The 25254-nt window shown below is 50.1% G+C and overlaps 1 protein-coding gene across 3 annotated transcripts in view; it reads right to left on the bottom strand.

Annotated features, from left to right (window-relative positions):
* The window catches only part of LOC140411169 (probable tubulin polyglutamylase ttll-15), a 204244-nt gene that overhangs the window by 90636 nt on the left and 88354 nt on the right, over positions 1–25254 (bottom strand). For all 3 annotated transcript variants that reach the window (XM_072500259.1, XM_072500257.1, XM_072500258.1), the window contains exons 5-6: positions 15799–15883; positions 9425–9503 (exon numbers count right to left, since the gene is read on the bottom strand). In XM_072500259.1, the coding sequence (XP_072356360.1) occupies positions 9425–9503; positions 15799–15883 (164 nt within the window). The remainder of the gene's footprint in view (positions 1–9424; positions 9504–15798; positions 15884–25254) is intronic.

The raw sequence follows: 25254 nt of genomic DNA, 5'->3' as shown, positions 1-25254 counted from the left end.
TGGTATTTGTCTTTTACTTGTGGCTTTGTGCTGGGCCCTCTGGTTCCATGTCGGTCTATCTCTGGCCTCCCCCATGGTGTTTCATCCGGTCACTCCCCTGCCGTTGCCCCCGCCTCACGTTCCTGTCTGCTTTCTGATGTCCCAGGGCTCCCGTGTGACCCCCCAACCCCCTCTAAGTTGTTGGCTTTGAACAGGTCTTGGAACAGGTTGGTGAATGGCCCCCACGCTTTGTGGAAGCCATCATCAGACCCTCGGATTGGGTACTTGATCTTCTCTAGGTGGAGAAATTTTGCTAGGTCTGCCAGCCAGTCTGCAGCTGTGGGTGGTGCTGCTGATCGCCATCTGAGCAGGATTCTCCGGCGTGCGATTAGGGAAACAAAGGCAAGGGCATAGTCCCTCTTCCCCCTGTAAAGTTCTGGCTGGTCCGATACCCTGAAGACTGTCACTCTTGGGCACGGCTCCACCCTCACAACCTTGGACATTGTCTTGAAGAAGGCTGTCCAAAACCCGACAAGTCTGGGGCACGTCCAGAACATGTGGGCGTGATTGGCCGGGCCTTCCTGGCACTATTGACATTTATCCTCCACCTCCGGGAAGAACCTCATTTGGGTTCTTCTCAGGTGTGCTCTGTGCACCACTTTTAGCGGCATTCAGGAGGAAGTGGAGTTGGCCCTGTTCAGTGCTTCGATCCAGAGTCCCCACCCTACTTCCATCCCTAGCTGGGGAGGCAGTGGTGTAATGATATTGTCACTGGACTAGTAATCCAGAGACCCAGAGTACCACTCTGGGGACCCAGGTTCAAATCCCACCACTGCAGATGGTGAAATTTGAATTTTAAAAAAATATCTGAAATTAAAAGTCTAATGATGATCATGAAACCATTGCGATTGTCATAAAATCTGTCTGGTTCACTAATGTAATTTAGGGAAGGAAATCTGCCGTCCTTACCCGGTCTGGCCTACATGTGACTCCAGACCCTCAAGGGTAATTAAGGATGGGCAATAAATGCTGGCACAGCCTAACCATGAACGAATAAAAAAAGCTCTTCCTCCCATTTTCTCCTTGTTTCGTCCAGTGGAGAGTGTGCCCTTTCTAAAAGTTGTCCGTATATTTCCCCGCGGGTCCCCTTTCACGGACTGGCCATGTCCAACAACTCCTCCAGCATTGTGTCTCTTGGGGCTCTTGGGCACCTTGTCGTCTACTTGACAAAACTTTTGATTTTGTCCGGTAGTTCCAGTCTCTCCATCAGCTCTTTTAAGGTCTCTCGTCTGTCCCCTGTGCAATAGTCCTTAACCGCCAGTGTTACCCCGTCCTGTCTCCAGCTGTTAAAGGTGGCATCTGCATGGTTGGTGGAAACCTGTGGTTGCCGCAGATGGGGGCCATGGGGGACACCTCAGTCAGACCTGCTGCCTCTTCTGGTTACAGGTTTTCAGAGTTGCTACTACCACTGGGCTGGTTGTGTGTTTTGCTGGCAGGGATAGGAGTGCTGTTGTGTCGAGGGCCAGAGGGCCATTCCTGTGCAGGAGGACTCCTCCATCCCCACCCATTCCATGTTTGGTTCCTTCACCCATCCCCTCACTCTCTCGGCCAGGGCTACCCAGTGGTGGTATTGCAGTTCCTGGGAGGGCCAGGCCTCCTTGGCTTCTTCTCCTTTGCAATGTTGTTTTCGGGATTCTTGGATTCTTCCCCCCCACCACACAAACGGCATAATCATTTTGTCTATTGTTTGAAAAAAGGCCTTGGGGTGAAGATCTGTATGGATCTGAACAGGAAGAGGAACCTGGCAGTACGTTATCTTGATCGTCTGCAGCCTCCCCTTCAGGGAAAGTGGGAGTGTATCCCATCTCTGTAGGTCCTTTTTAACTTCCTCCACTGGACTGGTCAGATTCCACGTGGATTCATATCCAGTCATGGGCTATCTGGATCCCCAGGTAGCGCAATTTGTTTTGGGCTATTTTAAATGGGAGACCTTCCAGCTCTGCCCCTTCCCCTCTCGGGTTCACAGGGAAAACTTCACTCTTGCCCAGGTTCAGTTTGGAGCTGGAGAAGGTTCCGAGCTCTTCCAGAAGATTTGTGATTTTGTTCATGCCACTTTGCGGGTCCGAGAAGTAAAGGAACAGATCATCCGCATAGAGTGAGACTGTGTGCTCTCTGCCTCCTCTTCAGATTCCCTTCCAGCCTCTCGCGTCTCGCAGGGCGATCACCAACGGCTCAATTGCCAGGGCGAACAGGAGCGGGGACAGAGGACCTGCCTGGTGCCTCAGTGCAGCTGGAAGTATTGAGAGCTGGTGGTGTTTCTCCCTCCCACCCCCCACTCTTGCCAGTTTAAATTGTTGAGCTAAGTACTTCTCAAGTTGTCATCACCATTAAAACGAATGGCTCCTTTCTGCCTCTTTGAAGAAAGCATTGTGCACATACTGCAGGAGGAGCTTTTGATTGTTTTTTTTTATTAAATATTTTATTGAAAATTTTTGGTCAACCAACACAGTACATTGTGCATCCTTTACACAATATTATAACAACACAAATAACAATGACCTATTTTACAAACAAAAAATGAATAAATAATAAATAACAAAAATGAAAACTAACCCTAATTGGCAACTGCCTTGTCACAAGTAACACTCTCCAAAAATATAATTTAACAGTCCAATATATAATTATCTGTAGCAACGACCTATACATACTATACAGTATATATTAACAACCCTGAGAGTCCTTCTGGTTCCTCCTCCCCCCTCCCCCGATCCTGGGCTGCTGCTGCTGCCTTCTTTTTCCCATTCCGTCTATCTTTCTGCGAGGTATTCGACGAACGGTTGCCACCGCCTGGTGAACCCTTGAGCCGACCCCCTTAGGACGAACTTAATCCGCTCTAGCTTTATAAACCCCGCCATGTCATTTATCCAGGTCTCCACCCCCGGGGGCTTGGCTTCTTTCCACATTAGCAATATCCTGCGCCGGGCTACTAGGGACGCAAAGGCCAAAACATCGGCCTCTCTCGCCTCCTGCACTCCCGGCTCTTGTGCAACCCCAAATATAGCTAACCCCCAGCTTGGTTCGACCCGGACTCCTACTACTTTTGAAAGCACCTTTGTCACCCCATCCAAAACCCCTGTAGTGCCGGGCATGACCAAAACATATTGGTATGATTCGCTGGGCTTCTCGAGCACCTCGCACACCTATCCTCCACCCCAAAAAATTTACTGAGCCGTGCTCCAGTCATATGTGCCCTGTGTAATACCTTAAACTGAATCAGGCTTAGCCTGGCACACGAGGACGACGAGTTTACCCTGCTTAGGGCATCTGCCCACAGCCCCTCCTCGATCTCCTCCCCCAGCTCTTCTTCCCATTTCCCTTTTAGTTCATCTACCATAGTCTCCCCTTCGTCCCTCATTTCCCTATATATATCTGACACCTTACCATCCCCCACCCATGTCTTTGAGATCACTCTGTCCTGCACCTCTTGTGTCGGGAGCTGCGGGAATTCCCTCACCTGTTGCCTCGCAAAAGCCCTCAGTTTCATATACCTGAATGCATTCCCTTGGGGCAACCCATATTTCTCGGTCAGCGCACCCAGACTCGCGAACTTCCCATCCACAAACAGATCTTTCAGTTGCGTTATTCCTGCTCTTTGCCACATTCCATATCCCCCATCCATTCCCCCCGGGGCAAACCTATGGTTGTTTCTTATCGGGGACCCCCCCCAAGGCTCCAGTCTTTCCCCTATGCCGTCTCCACTGTCCCCAAATCTTCAGTGTAGCCACCACCACCGGGCTTGTGGTGTAGTTCCTCGGTGAGAACGGCAATGGGGCTGTCACCATAGCCTGTAGGCTAGTCCCCCTACAGGACGCCCTCTCTAATCTCTTCCACGCCGCTCCCTCCTCCTCTCCCATCCACTTACTCACCATTGAAATATTAGCGGCCCAATAATACTCACTTAGGCTCGGTAGTGCCAGCCCCCCCCTATCCCTGCTACGCTGTAAGAATCCCTTCCTCACTCTCGGAGTCTTCCCGGCCCACACAAAACCCATGATGCTCTTTTCAATCCTTTTAAAAAAAGCCTTCGTGATCACCACCGGGAGGCACTGAAACACAAAGAGGAATCTCGGGAGGACCACCATCTTAACCTCCTGCACCCTCCCTGCCATTGACAGGGATACCATATCACATCTCTTGAAATCCTCCTCCATCTGTTCCACCAACCGCGTTAAATTTAACCTATGCAATGTGCCCCAATTCTTAGCTATCTGGATCCCCAGGTAACGAAAGTCCCTTGTTACCTTCCTCAACGGTAGGTCCTCTATTTCTCTACTCTGCTCCCCTGGATGCACCACAAACAACTCACTTTTCCCCATGTTCAATTTATACCCTGAAAAATCCCCAAACTCCCCAAGTATCCGCATTATTTCTGGCATCCCCTCCGCCGGGTCCGCCACGTATAGTAGCAAATCGTCCGCATACAAAGATACCCGGTGCTCTTCTCCTCCCCTAAGTACTCCCCTCCACTTCTTGGAACCCCTCAACGCTATCGCCAGGGGCTCAATCGCCAGTGCAAACAATAATGGGGACAGAGGGCATCCCTGCCTTGTCCCTCTATGGAGCCGAAAATATGCAGATCCCCGTCCATTCGTGACCACGCTCGCCACTGGGGCCCTATACAACAGCTGCACCCATCTAACATACCCCTCTCCAAAACCAAATCTCCTCAACACCTCCCACAAATAATCCCACTCCACTCTATCAAATGCTTTCTCGGCATCCATCGCCACTACTATCTCCGTTTCTCCCTCTGGTGGGGCCATCATCATTACCCCTAACAACCTCCGTATATTCGTGTTCAGCTGTCTCCCCTTCACAAACCCAGTTTGGTCCTCGTGGACCACCCCCGGGACACATTCCTCTATTCTCATTGCTATTACCTTGGCCAGGACCTTGGCATCTACATTTAGGAGGGAAATAGGTCTATAGGACCCGCATTGTAGCGGGTCCTTTTCCTTCTTTAAGAGAAGCGATATCGTTGCTTCAGACATAGTCGGGGGCAGTTGTTCCCTTTCCTTTGCCTCATTAAAGGTCCTCGTCAGTACCGGGGCGAGCAAGTCCACATATTTTCTATAGAATTCGACTGTGAATCCATCCGGTCCCGGGGCCTTTCCCGCCTGCATGCTCCTAATTCCTTTCACCACTTCTTCTACTTCGATCTGTGCTCCCAGTCCCACCCTTTCCTGCTCTTCCACCTTGGGAAATTCCAGCCGATCCAAGAAGCCCATCATTCTCTCCCTCCCATCCGGGGGTTGAGCTTCATATAATTTTTTATAAAATGTCTTGAACACTCCATTCACTCTCTCCGCTCCCCGCTCCATCTCTCCTTCCTCATCCCTCACTCCCCCTATTTCCCTCGCTGCTCCCCTTTTCCTCAATTGGTGTGCCAGCAACCTGCTCGCCTTCTCCCCATATTCGTACTGTACACCCTGTGCCTTCCTCCATTGTGCCTCTGCAGTGCCTGTAGTCAGCAAGTCAAATTCTACATGTAGCCTTTGCCTTTCCCTGTACAGTCCCTCCTCCGGTGCTTCCGCATATTGTCTGTCCACCCTCAAAAGTTCTTGCAGCAACCGCTCCCGTTCCTTACTCTCCTGCTTCCCTTTATGTGCCCTTATTGATATCAGCTCCCCTCTAACCACCGCCTTCAACGCCTCCCAGACCACTCCCACCTATTATCATTGAATTCCAAGTACTTTTCAATGCACCCCCTCACCCTTAGACACACCCCCTCATCTGCCATTAGTCCCATGTCCATTCTCCAGGGTGGGCGCCCTCCTGTTTCCTCCCCTATCTCCAAGTCCACCCAGTGTGGAGCGTGATCCGAAATGGCTATAGCCGTATACTCCGTTCCCCTCACCTTCGGGATCAATGCCCCACCCAGCACAAAAAAGTCTATTCGCGAGTAGACTTTATGGACATAGGAGAAAAACGAGAACTCCTTACTCCTAGGTCTGCTAAATCTCCACGGGTCTACACCTCCCATCTGCTCCATAAAATCTTTAAGTACCTTGGCTGCTGCCGGCCTCCTTCCAGTCCTGGACTTCGACCTATCCAGCCCTGGTTCCAACACCGTATTAAAATCTCCCCCCATTATCAGCTTTCCCATCTCTAGGTCCGGAATGCGTCCTAGCATCCGCCTCATAAAATTGGCATCATCCCAGTTCGGGGCATATACGTTTACCAAAACCACCGTCTCCCCCTGTAGTTTGCCACTCACCATCACGTATCTGCCCCCGTTATCCGCCACTATAGTCTTTGCCTCGAACATTACCCGCTTCCCCACTAATATAGCCACCCCCCTGTTTTTCGCATCTAGCCCCGAATGGAATACCTGCCCCACCCATCCTTTGCGTAGCCTAACCTGGTCTATCAGTTTCAGGTGCGTTTCCTGTAACATAACCACATCTGCCTTAAGTTTCTTAAGGTGTGCGAGTACCCGTGCCCTCTTTATCGGCCCGTTCAGCCCTCTCACGTTCCACGTGATCAGCCGAGTTGGGGGGCTTCCTACCCCCCCCCCCCCTTGTCGATTAGCCATCCCCTTTTTCCAGCTCCTCACCCGGTTCCCACGCAGCTGTATCTCCCCCAGGCGGTGCCCCCCCGCCCATCCTCTCCCATACCAGCTCCCCCCTCTCCCCAGCAGCAGCAACCCAGTAATTCCCCCCTCCCACCCCCCCCGCTAGATCCCCCGCTAGCGTAATTACTCCCCCCATGTTGCTCCCAGAAGTCAGCAAACTCTGGCTGACCTCGGCTTCCCCCCGTGACCTCGGCTCGCACCGTGCGACGCCCCCTCCTTCCTGCTTCTCTATTCCCGCCATGATTATCATAGCGCGGGAACCAAGCCCGCGCTTCTCCCTTGGCCCCGCCCCCAATGGCCAACGCCCCATCTCCTCCACCTCCCCTCCTCCCCCCATCACCAACTGTGGGAGAGAGAAAAGTTACCACATCGCAGGATTAGTACGTAAAACCCCTCTTTGCCCCCCACATTCGCCCCACCACTTTGTTCGAACGTTCTTTTTAATAACCCGCTCATTCCAGTTTTTCTTCCACAATAAAAGTCCACGCTTCATCCGCCGTCTCAAAGTAGTGGTGCCTCCCTCGATATGTGACCCACAGTCTTGCCGGTTGCAGCATTCCAAATTTTATCTTCTTTTTATGAAGCACCGCCTTGGCCCGATTAAAGCTCGCCCTCCTTCTCGCCACCTCCGCACTCCAGTCTTGATAAACGCGGATCACCGCGTTCTCCCATTTACTGCTCCGAGTTTTCTTCGCCCATCTAAGGACCATTTCTCTATCCTTAAAACGGAGGAATCTCACCACTATGGCTCTGGGAATTTCTCCTGCTCTCGGTCCTCGCGCCATCACTCGGTATGCTCCCTCCACCTCCAACGGACCCGCCGGGGCCTCCGCTCCCATTAACGAGTGCAGCATCGTGCTCACATATGCCCCGACGTCCGCTCCCTCCACACCTTCAGGAAGACCAAGAATCCTCAGGTTGTTCCTCCTTGCGTTGTTTTCCAGTGCCTCCAACCTTTCCACACATCGTTTCTGATGTGCCTCCTGCGTCTCCGTCTTCACCACCAGGCCCTGTATATCGTCCTCATTCTCGGCTGCCTTTGCCTTCATGACCCGAAGCTCCCGCTCCTGGGTCTTTTGTTCCTCCTTTAGCCCTTCGATCGCCTGTAGTATCGGGGCCAACAGCTCTTTCTTCATTTCCTTTTTGATCTCTTCCACACAGCATTTCAAGAACTCTTGTTGTTCAGGGCCCCATGTTAAACTGCCACCTTCCGACGCCATCTTGGTTTTTGCTTGCCTTCCTTGCCGCTGTTCTAAAGGATCCACTGCAATCTGGCCACTCTCTCCTCCTTTTTCCATCCGTATCCAGGGGGGATTCCCTTCTGGTTTACCGCACAGTGTTTTTAGCCGTCAAAATTGCCGTTGGGGCTCCTATCAAGAGCCCAAAAGTCCGTTTCACAGGGAGCTGCCGAAACGTGCGACTCAGCTGGTCATCGCCGCACCCGGAAGTCTGTGAGCTTTTGATTGTTAATGAGATAGAATTAAAATTACAAATATCCTTTAATAGCCTCAGCATGCCCAAAAGTGTTTTGCAACAAATGACTTGCTTTTGAAGCCTTGTCAGTTCTTTTATAGATGAATGCACGGCTACTTTCCAAACAGTAAGTGAGGAATGGGCTGCCAAATGGGCGTGGGCAGGACAGTAGCTAGCACTGTTGCTTCACAGCACCAGGGTCCCAGGTTCAATTCCCAGCTTGGGTCACTGTCTGTGCGGAGTCTGCACGTTCTCCCCGTGTCTGCGTGGGTTTCCTCCGGTTTCCTCCCACAAATCCCGAAAGACGTGCTGTTGGGGGAATTGGACATTCTGAATTCTCCCTCTGTGACCCGAACAGGCGCCGGAATGTGGCGCCTACGGGATTTTCGCAGTAACTTCATTGCAGTGTTATTGTAAGCCTACTTGTGACAATAACGATTATTATCAAATTGTTTGGATGGTATTGACTAAGGGATGAATTAGGGCGCAACAAAATCGCCCTTCTCTTTTTTTTTAAATTGCACTGTAGACGGAAGGTAGGACTTGCTTTAATGTCTTATCTGAAGGTCAAAGCAACAAAATCCAAGCTCAACCTGTGTCCAACTGTCTGAGGCTATATTACTATCTTTGAGCAATGGAAACAGTTACTTGAGCCTCTGAGGTAGCAATTAATAAGAAATGTAACCACCGCAACTAAATAGTCAGTTATGCATACAGAGGGGCTGGTTATTGGAGAGCTGGAGTGCTGATTCATCATATTACATGGAGGCTATTATGTTGAAGAATGACAATAGCGATCCCAGAAACAAGTTCCTTACTTGCTCTAGGGGGATAATTACCAAAAATCTTTAGAAACGGGAATTGTAACAGACATGGAAAATGATGTCCTCCAGTCCAAAAAAAGGGAACTAAATAATGTAGGAAATTGTAACCAGGCTAACCTTATTTTTGTTATCTTACAGGTGGCACGATAGCACAGTGGTTAGCACTGTTGCTTCACAATGCCAGGGACCCGGGTTCGATTCCCGGCTTGGGTCACTGTGTGCGGAGTCGGCACGTTCTCCCCGTGTCTGTGTGGGTTTCCTCCGGGTGCTCCGGTTTCCTCCCACAAGTCCCGAAAGACTTGCTGTTGGGTGAATTGGATATTCCGAATTCTCCCTCTGTGTACCCGAACAGGCGCCGGAATGTGGCGACTAGGGGATTTTCACAGTAACTTCATTGCTGAGTTAATGTAAGCCTACTTGTGACACTAATAAAGGTTATTATTATTTAGATTATCTCAGGGGATTGTGCCAGCAGCTAACCCAAATGAATATCATCATCCAGTAAAATACTCACCATGTCTCTGGAGATAGAAGTTCAGTGATTGTTTCTGACTGTACTTCATGTGGTTGTAAGCAGTCTGTAATGATGGCATCTGAATAAAGAAAAGTGTCACTCGGTGTTATCACCTGACCAACATTAGGTTCTTACAGAACATCTTAATTTAATAAATGGTTTGTCTAGTTACACATTGATTTCCTCCAGGGAGAATCCACACTTAACAATTAAATCACTCATTGTTCTGCTTAAAAAAATGTTCATGAGATATGCAGGTTTGCACCCAGGTTCCTCCATCTGCTAACTGCTAGATACCAGGACTATTATGGTCGGGAAGTACTGCACACCACACAAGTGGGAATGGATTCAGATATATGTCCAATAAGCAGCATCCATGGATCAAGCTGATAACAACAAAAATAAAGAAAGGGGAAATAAAGGAATCAACAGGGATGCCCCTTACAAAATTTAAATCTACTGCGCTCCCCTGTATATTTGTCTGTTTTAAATATCTATCTAATTTTTCTTTGTAATGCTCTCTGTTCAAGCTTTGACAAGGGGTCACCTGGACTCGAAACGTTAGCTCTTTTCTCTCCCTACAGATGCTGCCAGACCTGCTGAGATTTTCCAGCATTTTCTCTTTGGTTTCAGATTCCAGCATCCGCAGTAATTTGCTTTTACTCTCCGTTCATTATCTGGTGCTGTTGGTTCAGAGAAGAATGTTGGTCAGGACACCAAGAAAACATCCTTCAAGTAAGAAAGAGGAACTTGCATTTATATATTGCCTATCACAATCCCTGGGTGTTTCAAAACATTTTACACTCAATAAAGTACCTGATTGACGTATGAGGGGAAACATCGTGGCCACTTTATACGCATCAAGGTCAATGGGCAACTAGATAATCTGTTTTAGCAATGTTGACTAAGAGATAAATATTGGCGAGGAAACTTCCCCACCACCACACCACTCCCTCCCCCCCACTCTTCTTCAAAGAGTGCCTTGGGATATCTTATATCCACTTGAGAGGACAGAAGGAACCTCAGATTATCATCTGACAGTGCAGCACTTTCTCGGTGCAACAATGAAGTATTGGCCTAGATTACAGACTCTGTGGTGCGTTTACATGGCCTTGGCCAGACCCACATCTGGCTGACTAATAGGCGAAAGCATTACCATGGAGCTATCCAAATAAATAATGTCACGGGATCTTTAGTATCCACTTGAACAATTAGAGCTGGTGGATAGTAACTTGGTTTAACCGAATCAACAATGCAGTTCCGGACATGCCAGCCTAGATAATGTTTTCAAATATTGCAGTCAAATGAGTTCTTGGAAATGAGACTCACTTTCCTTTTAGGCTTCTCACCTGCTTGCAGGAAGATTAAAAATGGAAATATGTAATTCACTCCACACTTCTGCTGTGCGTAAATGGGATTCACAGACTTCCGGTGGCGGCCATGGAGTGAGTGGTCGCACAAGGTGGTATTTTTCGTTCCTTTCTCTGTCAGAGGGGCGAAGTTTTGGGTGGAAAGAGGTGTAGGAGTGCCAGGAGAAGGTGTAACTCCTCTGGTGTGGCTGGCGGATGGATCCATGTACAGGAGTGGGTCGAGAAGAAGGGAGTTGTTGGAACAGGAGAGTCTTTGTGGTGTGCCACAAGCTAAGATGGCGACGGGCAAAGTGCCCGCCCAGTGTTCAAAGAAACAGCTGCTGGAATTTCTAAATGCTATTTTCAGCCAGGAGAGGAAGGAGGCCCTGGCCACGGTGCTGGAGCCGGTTAATGCAGGGATCGAGAGAGTGGAGCAGAGGCTGGAGTCCCAGGGCCGGCGATCCGGAAAGTGGAGGAGGCAGTGGTGGAGCACGAGGAGCAGCTGGTGTCATTGGTGGCCGAGGTGGGGGTGATGTGGGAGACCCAGAAGAGGCTGAAGGAGAACGTGGAGGATCTGGAGAATTGCTCCAGAAGACACAACCTGAGGATCGTGGGGATGCCCGAAGGTGAGGTGGCCGGCATGTACGTGACCGAAATGTTGGAGAAGCTAATGGGGGAAAGGGGCCTTTGACTGGCCCCTGGAGGCCGACTGAGTGCACAGGGCGCTGATGAGGAGGCCGGAAGTGGGCGAGCCGCCAAGAGCGATGATGGTGCGGTTGCACTGCTTTCTGAATAAAGAGATTATTCGGTGGGCGAGGCAGACGAGGAAGTGCACCTGGCAAGGGAACGAGCTGTGGGTGGATCAGGACTTGGGTGCAGAACTGGCAAAGAGGAGGGCCGGGTTCAATAGCCCACAAGCTGAGGATGCAGGAGGCGGCGAGGGAAATTGGCAGAGTAAAGGATGAGCCAGGAAGTGTGGTGCTGGACCCAGTGGGGGTGAATGGGTTGCTTGAGGGTTTTTATGGGAGATTGTATGAGTCAGAGCCCCTGACTGGGGGAGAGGGAATGTGACGGTTCCATGATCGGTTGGAGTGTCCCAGGGTGGTCGAGGAGGTGGTGCCCCAATCGGATTGAGGGAGGTAATGGAGAGTATGGGGGCAATGCAGGTCGGGAAGGCACGGGGACCAGATGGGTTCCTGGTGGAGTTTTATTAAAAATTTGGGAGAGTCCTGGGGCCCGTGCTGGTGAGGGCATACAATGAGGCGAGGGAGAGGGGGGAACTCCCCCCTACACTATCTCAGGCATCCATCTCTCTGATATTGAAAAAGGACAAGGATCCGGAGCAGTTACGTACATTAAAAGCAAGAGGGTAGCCAGGGAAAGGGTTGGCCCACTGAAGGATAGGCAAGGGAATCTATGTGTAGAGCCAGAGGAAATGGGCGCAGTACTAAATGAATACTTTGCATCAGCATTCACCAAAGAGAAGGAATTGGTGGATGTTGAGTCTGGAGAAGGGTGTGTAGATAGCCTGGGTCACATTGAGATCCAAAAAGACGAGGTGTTGGGCGTCTTGAAAAATATTAAGGTAGATAAGTCCCCAGGGCCTGATGGGATCTACCCCAGAATACTGAAGGAAGCTAGAGAGGAAATTGCTGAGGCCTTGACAGAAATCTTTGGATCCTCACTGTCTTCAGGTGATGTCCCGGAGGACTGGAGAATAGCCAATGTTGTTCCTTTGTTTAAGAAGGGTAGCAAGGATAATCCGGGGAACTACAGGCTGGTGAGCCTTACATCAGTGATAGGGAAATTACTGGAGAGAATTCTTCGAGACAGGATCTACTCACATTTGGAAACAAATGGGACGTATTAGCGAGAGGCAGCATGGTTTTGTGAAGGCAAGGTCGTGTCTCACTAACTTGATAGAGTTTTTCGAAGAGGTCACAAAGATGATTGATGCAGGTAGGGCAGTGAATGTTGTCTATATGGACTTCAGTAAGGCCTTTGACAAGGTCCCTCATGCAGACTGGTACAAAAGGTGAAGTCACACAGGATCAGGGGTGAGCTGGCAAGATGGATACAGAACTGGCTAGGTCATAGAAGGCAGAGAGTAGCAATGGAAGGGTGCTTTTCCGATTGGAGAGCTGTGACTAGTGGTGATCCGCAGGGATCAGTGCTGGGACTTTTGCTGTTCGTAGTACATATAAATGATTTGGAGGAAAATGTAACTGGTCTGATTAGTAAGTTTGCAGACGACACAAAGGTTGGTGGAATTGCGGATAGCGATGAGGACCATCAGAGGATACAGCAGGATTTAGATTGTTTGGAGACTTGGCGGAGAGATTGCAGATGGAGTTTAATCCGGACAAATGTGAGGTAATGCATTTTGGGAGGTCTAATGCAGGTAGGGAATATACAGTGAATGGTAGAACCCTCAAGAGTGTTGACAGTCAGAGAGATCTAGGTGTACAGGTCCACAGGTCACTGAAAGGGGCAACACAGGTGGAGAAAGTAGTCAAGAAGGCATACGGCATGCTTGCCTTCATTGGCCGGGGCATTGAGTATAAGAATTGGCAAGTCATGTTGCAGCTGTATAGAACCTTAAGTTAGGCCACACTTAGAGTAGTGTTCAATTCTGGTCGCCACACTACCAGAAGGATGTGGAGGCTTTAGAGAAGGTGCAGAAGAGATTTACCAGGATGTTGCCTGGTATGGAGGGCTATGAGGAGCGGTTGAATAAACTCGGTTTGTTCTCACTGGCACGACTGAGGTTGAGGGCCGACTTGATAGAGGTCTACAAAATTATGAGGGGCATAGACAGAGTGGATAGTCAGAGGCTTTTTCCCGGGGTAGAGGGGTCAATTACTAGGGGGCATAGGTTTAGAGTAGATGTACGAGGCAAGTTTTTTTTACACAGAGGGGAGTGGGTGTCTGAACTCGCTGCCGGAGGAGGTCGTGGAAGCAGGGATGATAGTGACGTTTAAGGGGCGCCTTGACAAATACATGAATAGGATGGGAATAGAGGGATATGGACTCAGGAAGTGTAGAAGATTTTAGTTTAGACGGGCAGCATGGTCAGCACAGGCTTGGAGGGCTGAAGGGCCTGTTCCTGTGCTGTACTTTTCTTTGTTCTTTGTTCTTATACTGTCCGATATCGCTGTTGAATGTGGACGTTAAGTTGTTGGCGAAGGTATTGGCTTCACGAATTGAAGGCTACATCCCGGGTGATAGGTGAGGACCAAACGGGGTTTGTGAAAGGGAGACAGTTGTCGGCAAATGTGAGGAGGCTGTTTAATGTGATTATGATACCTCCGGAGGAGCAGGAAGTGGAGGTGGCAGTGGCGATGGATAGGGTGAAGGCTTTCAACCGGGTGGAGTGGGAATATCTGTGGAAGGTGTTGGGACAGTTTGGGTTTGGGCAGGGGTTTGTGGACTGGGTCCGGTTGCTGTACAAAACATCAGTCGTAAGTGTGGGGATGAACCAGGTCAGTTCGGGTTATTTTGGGTTGCATCGTGGGATGAGGTAGGGGCGCTCACTCGCCCCGTTACTTTTTGCCTTGGCTATAGAGCCATTGGCAATTGAGCTTGGAGCATCAAGGGATTGGAAAGAGATAATGTGGGCGGGGGAGTCAAGCACAGGGTTTTGCTGTATACAGATGACCTGTTATATATTTTGGACCCACTGGGTGGCATTAGCGATATTATGGGAATCTTGGAGGACTTTGGCTTGTTCTCCGGTAGACCTTGAACATGGGAAAGAGCGAGGTGTTCCCGATTGAGAGGGCAGGAGAGGAGGTTATGGGAGTTGCCGTTTAAGGTAGTGGGAGTGAGTTTTCGATACCTGGGCAATCAGGTGACGCGGGCCTGGGAGCAGTTACATAAGTTGAATTTGACTCGGTTGGTGGAACAGATGAAGGGAGACTTCAAGAGGTGGGATGTGCTACCGCTGTCGCTGGCGGGATGGATGCAGACAGTGAAGATGACGGTGCTGCCAAGGTTCCTGTTCGTATTACAGAACCACCCAATCTTTGTCCCGAAGTCGTTCTCGAAAAGGTTAACGTGATCTCTGGGTGTGTATAGGTGGAAGGAAGGAGGAACCTTCTTTCTCACCTGAGGAAGGAGCAGTGCTCCGAAAGCTAGTGCTTTGAAACAAACCTGTTGGACTTTAATCTGGTGTTGTAAGACTTCGTACTGTGCTCACCCCAGTCCAATGCCGGCATCTCCACATCATGTGTATAGGTGGGGAAGACCCTGCGGGTCAAAAACACTTTTTTGGAGCAGGGGCGGGGGGGGGGGGGGACGACGACGACGACAGAGAGAGAGAGAGAGGAGTGAAGGCCTGGAGGTGGGCTGAGGCCCCGCGGAGGGTGAATGCCTCCTGGTCACGTGCGAGGCTAAGCCTTTTTCAGTTTAAAGTAGTTCACAGGGCGATTTTGGTGGCTGCGCGGATGAGTAGGTTTTTTGAGGGAGTTGAGGATAGTTTATGTGGTCTGTGTGCGAGGAGGCCCGCGAATCACATCCACATGTTTGGGCATGTTCGGACATGTTCAGCTGAAGGGGTTCTGGCAGGGGTTTGCCGAGGTGTTGGGGTTAAAGGTGGCCTGAGTCCAGAGGTAGCGATATTCGGGGTCCAGAGGGGGGCGAGAGAGGCTGACGTTTTGGCCTTTGCCTCCCTGACAGCCTGGAGACGGATCTTAATTGGATGGAGCTACTTGGAGCCGCTGAAAGCTGGGGTGTGGGTGAATGCGGGGCAGAATTCCTGAGGCTGGAGAAGGTCAAGTTCGTACTGAGGGGGTCGGCTAATGGGTTCGCTCGGAGATGGAAGCCGTTCATTGAGGAGTCTGCAAAAGGGGAGGGGGTGGGGTGTAAAAATGGGGATGAGAGGAATGGGCATGATTGGGGAGCGGGAGAGGGGAATGGGTGTTATTATTTATAATGTTGTGTAATTTTACTTCTGCTTTGGTTTGTTTTTTATGAAAATGCCTGAATAATATATTTTTTAAGAAAGTAAATGGAATTCACATTCACCTGCCAGGTCGGGGTATAAAAATCTGCCACCACATACTTTTTCACATTGGTCGGATCAAAGGGGTAATACTCTTGGCTGCAAAACCTTAGAAAAAGCAGAAATGCAAATCAGAGACTAGCCAGAATTTGAGATACTTGCTCAAGGAGAAAAGTATCTCCTGTTTCAATTAAAACTGCCTTGGGCTCCAAAGGATTCCCGGCTGCTCCCTATTCCCTTAGCACATACACACTAACCTTTCAACTCCAACATGAATGTTGCAGCTAAACAAACTAAAGAGATAAAAGGAGGAAAAATACACAGGTCTTTCAGCACCTGTAAAGAGAAGGCAGGTTAACTTACTTTTCTAATGCTGGGCTCAATGTGATCCAAATTCACCGTCACTGAGAATTGCCATAAAGATAATGGTCTGGGACCTCCAGTACCCCTGTTGCATGTTCCTCGGCGCCGTGCCGCACACTGGCGGCTGGATTCTATACTCCCACTGCTTTTCAATGGGATTTTTCATTGGAGCCACCCGACACCACCAGGAAACCCGTGGGTGGGGGTGCTCTGCCGGCGGAAGAGTGAATCCCAATGGCCGGAGAACTCTGGCCAATGAATGCAGGAAGTGGAAGTACCTCTAATTGGCCAATTGTGTGACAGTCTTAACCTGGAAGTAGGGCAACTTATTAGGGTAGAAAAGAATCAGCCTCATCCTAAATCGTATTCAATCTGAGAATGCTGGAATAATGGATGGGGGAACAAAAATGTTCCATTCCTCATCACATACTCTGTCGTGACTCTCCTTGATAGATAGAAAGATCCAATCATCATTTCTTGGGGAAAGAAAATAACCCTGGCATCTTCTGTTGGGAAGATATCGAAGCTTTTGTATTTCCACTACAAAGTCAGTCAATCATCTCTAACCATGAGCAGCAGACGGAGCACAGCGTGTATTGCTCTTCATTATACCACGATACGTAACGTCACCCAGGCTGCTGCAAGTACACTGGTTGTGAAAGTAAATTTACAATAAATAACAAATTGGGCATAAGATGCTGAAGTGCAACCTAAGATCATCAGCATGATATTTCCATATCAAACCCATCTGTCTTTATTGCAAAAGTGCTGTTGCCCATATAAGAGTTCCATTGCCAAAACGTTACACTTGGGAGCCTCAGGTCTATTACAAATGCTTGTTCTCAGCAACACAAGCAAGGATTTGTGCTGCTGCTGCCTCTATTTCATTACATGTTGCATGGGCATACTTCCTGCTCATTATATTATGTAGCCATCTGAGATGGCCACCTGCAAAAGACCATGGGAATTATGGCCAACCCAGGACTCAGACAGATACAGAGCTTGTGTGAATTTGCAACCCAGATAGCTAGACCTGATCGAAACTCCCGCTCGTTTGCATTCTAATGGCCCATTTCCCCAGAACAATAGGACTGCACTCAAGAAACCACCCCGCTTTACTGAAAGAGCCCCACCGCCAAGGTCAATGACCGCTAAGGACCCGCCTAGCCCCCAAGGCACCCGACCCTTTATTGGCCAAAATCAAAGATAGTGATCGAAACCTGTCAAATTATTGGGTCCCAGATTAAGGACCGCCCCAAAGAGCGCAAAATCCCAGAGGGATTAAAGAGGACACAGCCCTGTGTTCAGCCTCCTTTGGATCCGGCCTGTGCCAGACAACTGTAGCAAGAACAGCCAGCCAAGTTCAAGACCAATGATCACTACCTGACAGATGAACCCAGCAGAGACAGAGCCACTTCTTCAAACCAGCCACGTGAGATCAAGATAAAGGCCTTATCCATCTGCACAGTGCCGGTCATCCTGAAGTTAAGTATAGGTTATTGTAGCTGATAGGTTTAGTTTAACTTGTAGTATATTGTGCTTGCATGTCGAAGTAACCCTTGTGTGTAAATAAACCATCTTTGAACTTGAACTGACTAACTGGTTGTGTGGTCCTTTGACCGATATACGGGAAAGCCTTGTGGTTCAGTAAGAGAAATAGAAACACCTACAGTATTGGCGATGCTGTTGCGATATAACATCATATTGGCGACTTTAAAGAGCAACAATTAGTACAATCCAATGAAACCGGCTGCATGGACACAAAAGTGTGGCGACTGGGGGATTTTCGCAGTAACTTCATTGCAGTGTTAATGTAAGCCTACTTGTGACAATAAAGATCATAAAAATAAAAAAACAGGCTGACAAGGGTGAAAAACTGCAGCCAAATTCTGTTTAAGTATTACTGTGCCTTTTTATTCTTCCTGCCAAAGTGAACAGCTTCACATTTTCTCACATTATGTTCCATTTGTCAAATTGCCCCTCATCTCAATGATCTCAATCCTAAATGAGAATTCAGGGAAACAACCTCTCAGTGTAGATCCAATACTGTCAAGAAAGGAATGTAAATTGCCCAATAGTGCTGGTTCGCAGAAACATTTGCATTTTTAATTATGGAAGTGAATTTTAGTGGAAACCTGAATTTCTTGATTGCAACCAAAGCTGAAACTCTACCCATGAATTTATTTTACTGCTCAAAATATTCTCAATGTGGGATGTCAGTTAATGACAGCATTAGGCTCAGCCACAAGACCTGTGAACCTCATTGTTGATTATTCACTGTCAAGTCACATACACGATGAATGTCCTCTATAATGAGATATCAGATATCTGTTAGCAGCCATAAAACAGTGCATCGGCACAAGTGAGTGCCTTCAGAAAAGGGGGTTGAGAAATTAAATATGAAAGCTCCATTCATTTTTTGCGCGCAGTAGAGAACTGCTACCACTAGAGGGACTTGATCAATCCTGTACCATGAGACTGACATAAACTTAGCGCATTGAATTTAATGATTAAAATCAGAATGGTGTGTTACAAATGATAGGAAAACTAAGGTAATTTTAAGGGATTTATATTTGCATTGGAAAACATTAGAAATAAGGCATCATTTTAAGTTGATTTAATTTAATGATTATGTGCCTGGAAGGGTAAAACCTGTGGATAGATTCAAATATGTTTGTATGTGTGGGGGTTGGTTTCAATTCCAACTGTTTTTATTCGTTTGTGCGGCATGGGCATCGCTGACTGGGCCAGCATTTATTACCCTCCCTAATTGCCCTTGAATGGACAGTTAAGAGTGTGGGAGTCACATGAAGGCCCGACCAGGTAAGGATAGTTCCCTTCCCTAAAGGACATGAGTGAGCCAGATGGGTTTTTACAACAATCAGCAATGGTTTCATGGTCATCATTAGACTTTTAATTCCAGATTTTTATTGAATTCAAATTTCACCATCTGCAGTGGCAGGATTTGAACCTGGGTCCCTAGAGCATTACTCTGGGTCTCTGGAATATTAGTCCAGTGACAAGACCAGTATGCCACCGCTAAGGTAGGGAGACTTTTTGTTTCTCCCCCAGTGCCCTCAGTGATCCTCACGATAGCTCTACCACGATATCTTGGTGTTTCCCCAGGAAACATCTGACGTGGAACCAGCCAGCTGCTTACCTCATCCCGTGGCCTTCGATGCCCCTGCCGGGCGTCCTCTGGGGGCTCTGACGACGGAGGGTCCCGGCACACTTGTTGGCGGCACATGCACTGCCGTGGATGAAGGTTGACAGGGCAGTAGGGTCGAGTCAGGGGTGTCGGAGGGTTATAAAGAAACAAATATCAAAAATAGAAGCAGGAGGAGGCCATTCGGTCCTTCGAGCCTCCTCCACCATTCATAATGATCATGGCTGATCATCAAGTTCAATACCCTGATCCTGCCTTAGAGTCAGAGGGCAGGATTCTCCGAACCCCCACCGGGTCGTAGAATCGCCGGGGGGCAGCGTGAATCCCGCCCCGCCGCTCCGACACCGGCTGCCGAATTCTTCGGAGCCAGTTTTCGGGCGGGGGCGGGGATCACGCCGTGCCGGTCGGGGGCCGTTGGCAGTGCCCCCCCCCCGGCAATTCTCCGGGCTCCGATGGGCCGAGTGGCCGCCCATTTCCGGCCTGTCCCTCCGGCGTCAAATGGACATGATCCATCCCAGCGGGATCTGGCTTGTCGGCCGTCTAGCGGGGTCCTCGGGGGTGCACGGGGGGGGGGGATCCGGCCCTGGGGGGGAGGGGGGGGGGCACGGTGGCCTGACCCGTGATCGGGGCCCACTGATTTGCAGGCGGGCCTGTGCTGTGGGGGCACTCTTTCCCTCCGCGCCAGCCTCTGTAAGGCTCTGCCATGGCTGGCGCGGAGAAGAAACTCCCTGCGCATGCGCAGGAAACGCGCCGGCCCACGGCGGCCCTTCGGAGCTGGTTGGCGCGGCGCCAACCCCTCCAGCGCCGGCCTAGCCCCTGGAAGTGCGGAGGATTCCGCAACTTCCGGGTAGCCCAAAGCCGGAGTGGTTTGCGCCCTTGGAGCCGGCGTCGGGCCATCGCGCCAAGTGTGGGAGAATCCCGCCCAGAGTCACAGAACACACGGCACAGAAAAGGCTCTCCGGCCCATCGCGTTTGTGCCGGTCACAAACAACCACCTAACCATTCTTTTTTTTTTGAAAATCTTTTTATTGGCTTTTCTCATATTTATAAACAGTTGTGTATATACATTACATTTTTCTTGCCCGCGCTAATTTACTTTATTTTACAGAGAGGTTTGTTTTGACTTTCATTTAACTAACTCTATGTACATTTTGTTGCTCTCTGGGTCAGTCTATGATCCCCCCCGGGTTGCGCAGTCCTTTGGTTCCTCGTCTTTTTTTTTCCCTGGCTTACTCCTCGTTGCTGGCCTCGAACAGGTTTTGGAACAGGCCGACGAACTACCCCTAAGTATCCAGGAAGCCTTCCTCTGACCCCTCGGATGGCGTACTTAATGAAATGAAATGAAATGAAAATCGCTTATTGTCACAAGTAGGCTTCAAATGAAGTTACTGTGAAAAGCCCCTAGTCCCCATATTCCGGCGCCTGTTCGGAGAGGCTGTTACGGGAATTGAATCATGCTGCTGGCCTGTCTCGGTCTGCTTTCAAAGCCAGCGATTTAGCCCTGTGCTAAACAGCCCCTTCTCCAGGTGGAGAAATTCCTAGAGGTCAGCGAGCCAGTCTGCAGCTGTGGGTGGTGCTGCCGATCGCCAGCCGAGCAGGACTCTCCGGCGTGTGATTAGGGAAGCGAAAGCGAGGGCGTTGGCCCCCTTCCCCATGTGTAACTCTGGCTGCTCCGATACCCCGAAGATTACCACTATTGGGCATGGCTTCACCCTCACCCCCACAACCTTGGACATTGCCTTGGAGAAGGCTGTCCAGAACCCAGCAAGGTTGGAGCAAGCCCAAAACATGTGGGTGTGGTTGGCCAGGCCCCTCTGGCACCGCTCACATTTGTCCTCCACCTCCGGGAAGAACCTGCTCATTCGGGTTCTGGTCAGGTGCGCTCTGTGCACCACTTTGAGCTGCATTAGGCTTAGCCTTGCGCAGGAGGAGGTGGAGCTCACCCTGCTCAGTGCTTCGCTTCAGAGTCCCCATCCTACCTCTGTCCCCAGTTTGTCCTCCCATTTTTGTCTGGTCTCATCCAGTGGTGTTCGAGCTCTGTCCAGTAGCTGTCCATATTTTTCCCCACATAGCCCTCTCGCTGCTTGTGCCTATCAGGTGTGTTTTCTGGGGCCCCGGGGTACCCCACTGTCTCTTTGCGGAGGAAGTGTTTTATTTGGAGGTGTCTCAATTCCTGTCCTCTTGATAGTTTCCACTTCCTCGTCAGTTCGTTCAGTGTCGCCAGTCTGTGCCCTACGTAGAAGTCCCCGACCGTCAGTGTGCCCCCATCCCACCATCTTTTGAAGGTGGTATCTAGTATGGCTGGGGGGAATCGGTGTTTGCCACAGATGGGGGCCATTAGGGACATTTTGGTTATCCCGAAGTGCTGTCTCAACTGGGTCCACATTCTCAGCGTTACCACTACCACTGGGCTTGTTGTGTACCTTGTTGAGGAGGATGGGAGTGCTGCTGTGGCCAGGGCCCGGAGGGTTGTTCCTTTACAGGATGCCTCCTCCATTTGTACCCAATCTGTGTCGGGTTCTTGTACCCATCCCCTCAATTTTTGCTGCCCAGTGGTAGTATTGTAGGTTTGGTAGAGCCAGGCCCCACTGACTCCCCCTGCCATGATTAGACTGTCTACGTTTTGGAAAAAGGCCTTGGGGATGAAGATCAGGATGGATCTGAACAGGAAGAGTAACCTTGGCAGTACGTTCATCTTGATCGTCTGCACTCTCCCCGCCAGGGAGAGTGGGAGTGAGCCCCACCGTTGAAGGTCTTTTCTTACTTCCTCCACCAGGCTGGTCAGGTTCCACTTGTGGATCTGTGTCCAGTCTCTGTCTATTTGGATCCCCAGGTAACGGAACGTGTTCTGGGCCATTTTAAGCGGGAGCCCCTTCAGCTCTGTCCCTCCCCCTTTTGGGTTCACTGGGAATGTCTCGCTTTTGCCCAGGTTAAGTTTGTAGCCCGAGAAGGTTCCAAACTCTTTCAGCATTTGCAGTATTGCCTTCAGTCCCTCCTGTGGCTTCGAGACATAGAGGAGCGGTCATCTGCATAGAGTGAGACTCTTGTGTTCTCTGTCTCCTCTCCGGATTCCATTCCAGCTTTTCACGTCCCGCAGGGCTATCGCCAGGGGTTCGATCGCTAGCGCGAACAAGAGTGGGGACAGGGGGCAGCCCTGTCTTGTTCCTCTCCGTAGCTGGAAGTATTCAGAGCTGGTGGTATTAGTTCGGACACTCGCTTTGGGAGCATTGTACAGGAGCCTCACCCAGGCAGTGAATCCCACTCCGAGACCAAACTGCTCCAGTACCTCGATGAGGTAGTTCCATTCGACTCTGTCGAAGGCCTTTTCTGCGTCCAGGGAAGAGAACCTTCCTCTGGCGTTCTATCACATTCAGCAGCCGCCTGATGTTCACTGTGAGCTGCCTACCCTTGACAAAGCCCGATTGGTCCTCTCCGACCACCTCTGGTACGCAGCCCTCCAGTCTTTTGGCTGTATTTTTGCATCCACGTTCAGCAGTGAAATGGGTCTGTATGATCCACATTCCGACAGGTCTTTATCTTTTTTGGATATCAGTGAGATTGTGGCCAGCGCTAGTGTTGGGGGCAGGGTGCCCCCTGTCAGTGAGTCCGTGAACATGTCCCTTAGGTGTGGGGCCAGGACTGGTGCAAATTCTTTGTAGAAGTCCACCGGGAACCCGTCGGGTCCCGGTGCCTTCCCCGCCTGCATGGAGCTGATGCTCTCCATGATTTCTCCTAACCATTCTAATCCCATTTTCCAGCACTTGGTTATAGCCTTGTGTGCCCTGGGATCGCAGCCTTGTGTGCCCTGGGATCGCAGCCTTGTGTGCCCTGGGATTGCAGCCTTGTGTGCCCTAGGATTGCAGCCTTGTGTGCCCTGGGATCGCAGCCTTGTGTGCCCTGGGATCGCAGCCTTGTGTGCCCTGGGATCGCAGCCTTGTGTGCCCTGGGATCGCAGCCTTGTGTGCCCTGGGATCGCAGCCTTGTGTGCCCTGGGATTGCAGCCTTGTGTGCCCTGGGATCGCAAGTGCACATCTACTTACTTCTTAAATGTTATGAGGGTCTCTGCCTCCACCACTCTTTCGGGCAGCGAAATCCAAACTCCTACCACCCTCAGGGTAAAAAGGTTTCCCCTCAAATCCCCTCTAAATGGCACAGTGGGTAGCACTGTTGCTTCACAGCTCTAGGGTCCCAGGTTGGAATCCCGGTTTGGGTCACTGCCTGTGTGGAGTCTGCACGTTCTCCCCGTGTTGTCTATATGGACTTCAGTAAGGCCTTTGACAAGGTCCCTCATGGTAGACTAGTACAAATGGTGAAGTCACATGGGATCAGGGGTGAGCTGGCAAGGTGGATACAGAACTGGCTAGGTCATAGAAGGCAGAGTAACAATGGAAGGATGCTTTTTTGATTGGAGGGCTGAGACTAGTGGAGTTCCGCAGGGATCAGTGCTGGGACCGTTGCTGTTTGTAGTATATATAAATGATTTGGAGGAAAATGTAACTGGTCTGATTAGTAAGTTTGCAGATGACACAAAGGTTGGTGGAATTGCGGATAGCGATGAGGACTGTCAGAGGATACAGCAGGATTTAGATTGTTTGGAGACTTGGGCGGAGAGATGGCAGATGGAGTTTAATCCGGACAAATGCTACTGCATTCTGGGGAAGGTGGGACCTGTACAAGCAGGACGGGTTGCATCTGAACCAGAGGGGCACCAATATCCTGGGAGGGAGATTTTCTAGTACTCTTCGGGAGTGTTTAAACTAATTTGGCAGGGGAATGGGAACCGGATTTGTAGTCCAGCAACTAAGATAGCCGATATTCAGGACGCCAAAGCGTGTAATGAGGCAGTGGGGAAGGGAACACTGACAAAGGAGAGTACTTGCAGGCACGGAGATGGGTTGAAGTGTGTATACTTCAATGCAAGAAGCATCAGGAATAAGGTGGGTGAACTTAAGGCATGGATCGGTACTTGGGACTACGATGTGGTGGCCATCACGGAAACTTGGATAGAAGAGGGGCAGAAATGGTTGTTGGAGGTCCCTGCTTATAGCTGTTTCAATAAGATTAGGGAGGGTGGTAAAAGAGGTGGGGTGGGGGGGGGGGGGGGGGGGGGTTGCATTGTTAATTAGAGATAGTATAACAGCTGCAGTATCCCAGCCAAGCTCATATCAAAGCTCCAAAACCTAGGACTTGGCTCCCCACTCTGCAACTGGATCCTCGATTTTCTGACCAACAGACCACAATCAGTAAGAATGAACAACAACACCTCCTCCACAATAGTCCTAAACACCGGGGCCACGCAAGGCTGCGTACTTAGCCCCCTACTCTACTCACTGTACACACACGACTGCGTGGCAAAACTTGGTTCCAACTCCATCTACAAGTTTGCTGACGATACGACCATAGTGGGCCGGATCTCGAATAACGATGAGTCCGAATACAGGAGGGAGACAGAGAACCTAGTGGAGTGGTGTAGCGACAACAATCTCTCCCTCAATGCCAGCAAAACTAAAGAGCTGGTAATTGACTTCAGGAAGCAAAGTACTGTACACACCCCTGTCAGCATCAACGGGGCCGAGGTGGAGATGGTTAGCAGTTTCAAATTCCTCGGGGTGCACATCTCCAAAAATCTGTCCTGGCCCACCTACATCGACGCTACCACCAAGAAAGCACAACAGCGCCTATACTTCCTCAGGAAACTAAGGAAATCCGGCATGTCCACATTAACCCTTACCAACGTTTACAGATGCACCATAGAAAGCATCCTATCAGACTGCATCACAGCCTGGTATGGCAACTGCTCGGCCCAGGACCGCAAGAAACTTCAGAGAGTCGTGAACACCGCCCAGTCCTTCACTCGAACCTGCCTCCCATCCATTGACTCCATCTACACCTCCCGCTGCCTGGGGAAAGTGGGCAGTATAATCAAAGATCCCTCACACCCGGCTTACTC

Source organism: Scyliorhinus torazame, chromosome 4, assembly GCF_047496885.1.
Source record: "Scyliorhinus torazame isolate Kashiwa2021f chromosome 4, sScyTor2.1, whole genome shotgun sequence".
Classification (NCBI taxonomy): Eukaryota; Metazoa; Chordata; class Chondrichthyes; order Carcharhiniformes; family Scyliorhinidae; genus Scyliorhinus; species Scyliorhinus torazame.
The sequence above is the reverse complement of the archived record's forward strand: the minus strand, read 5'-3'. Positions and strand labels throughout refer to the sequence as shown.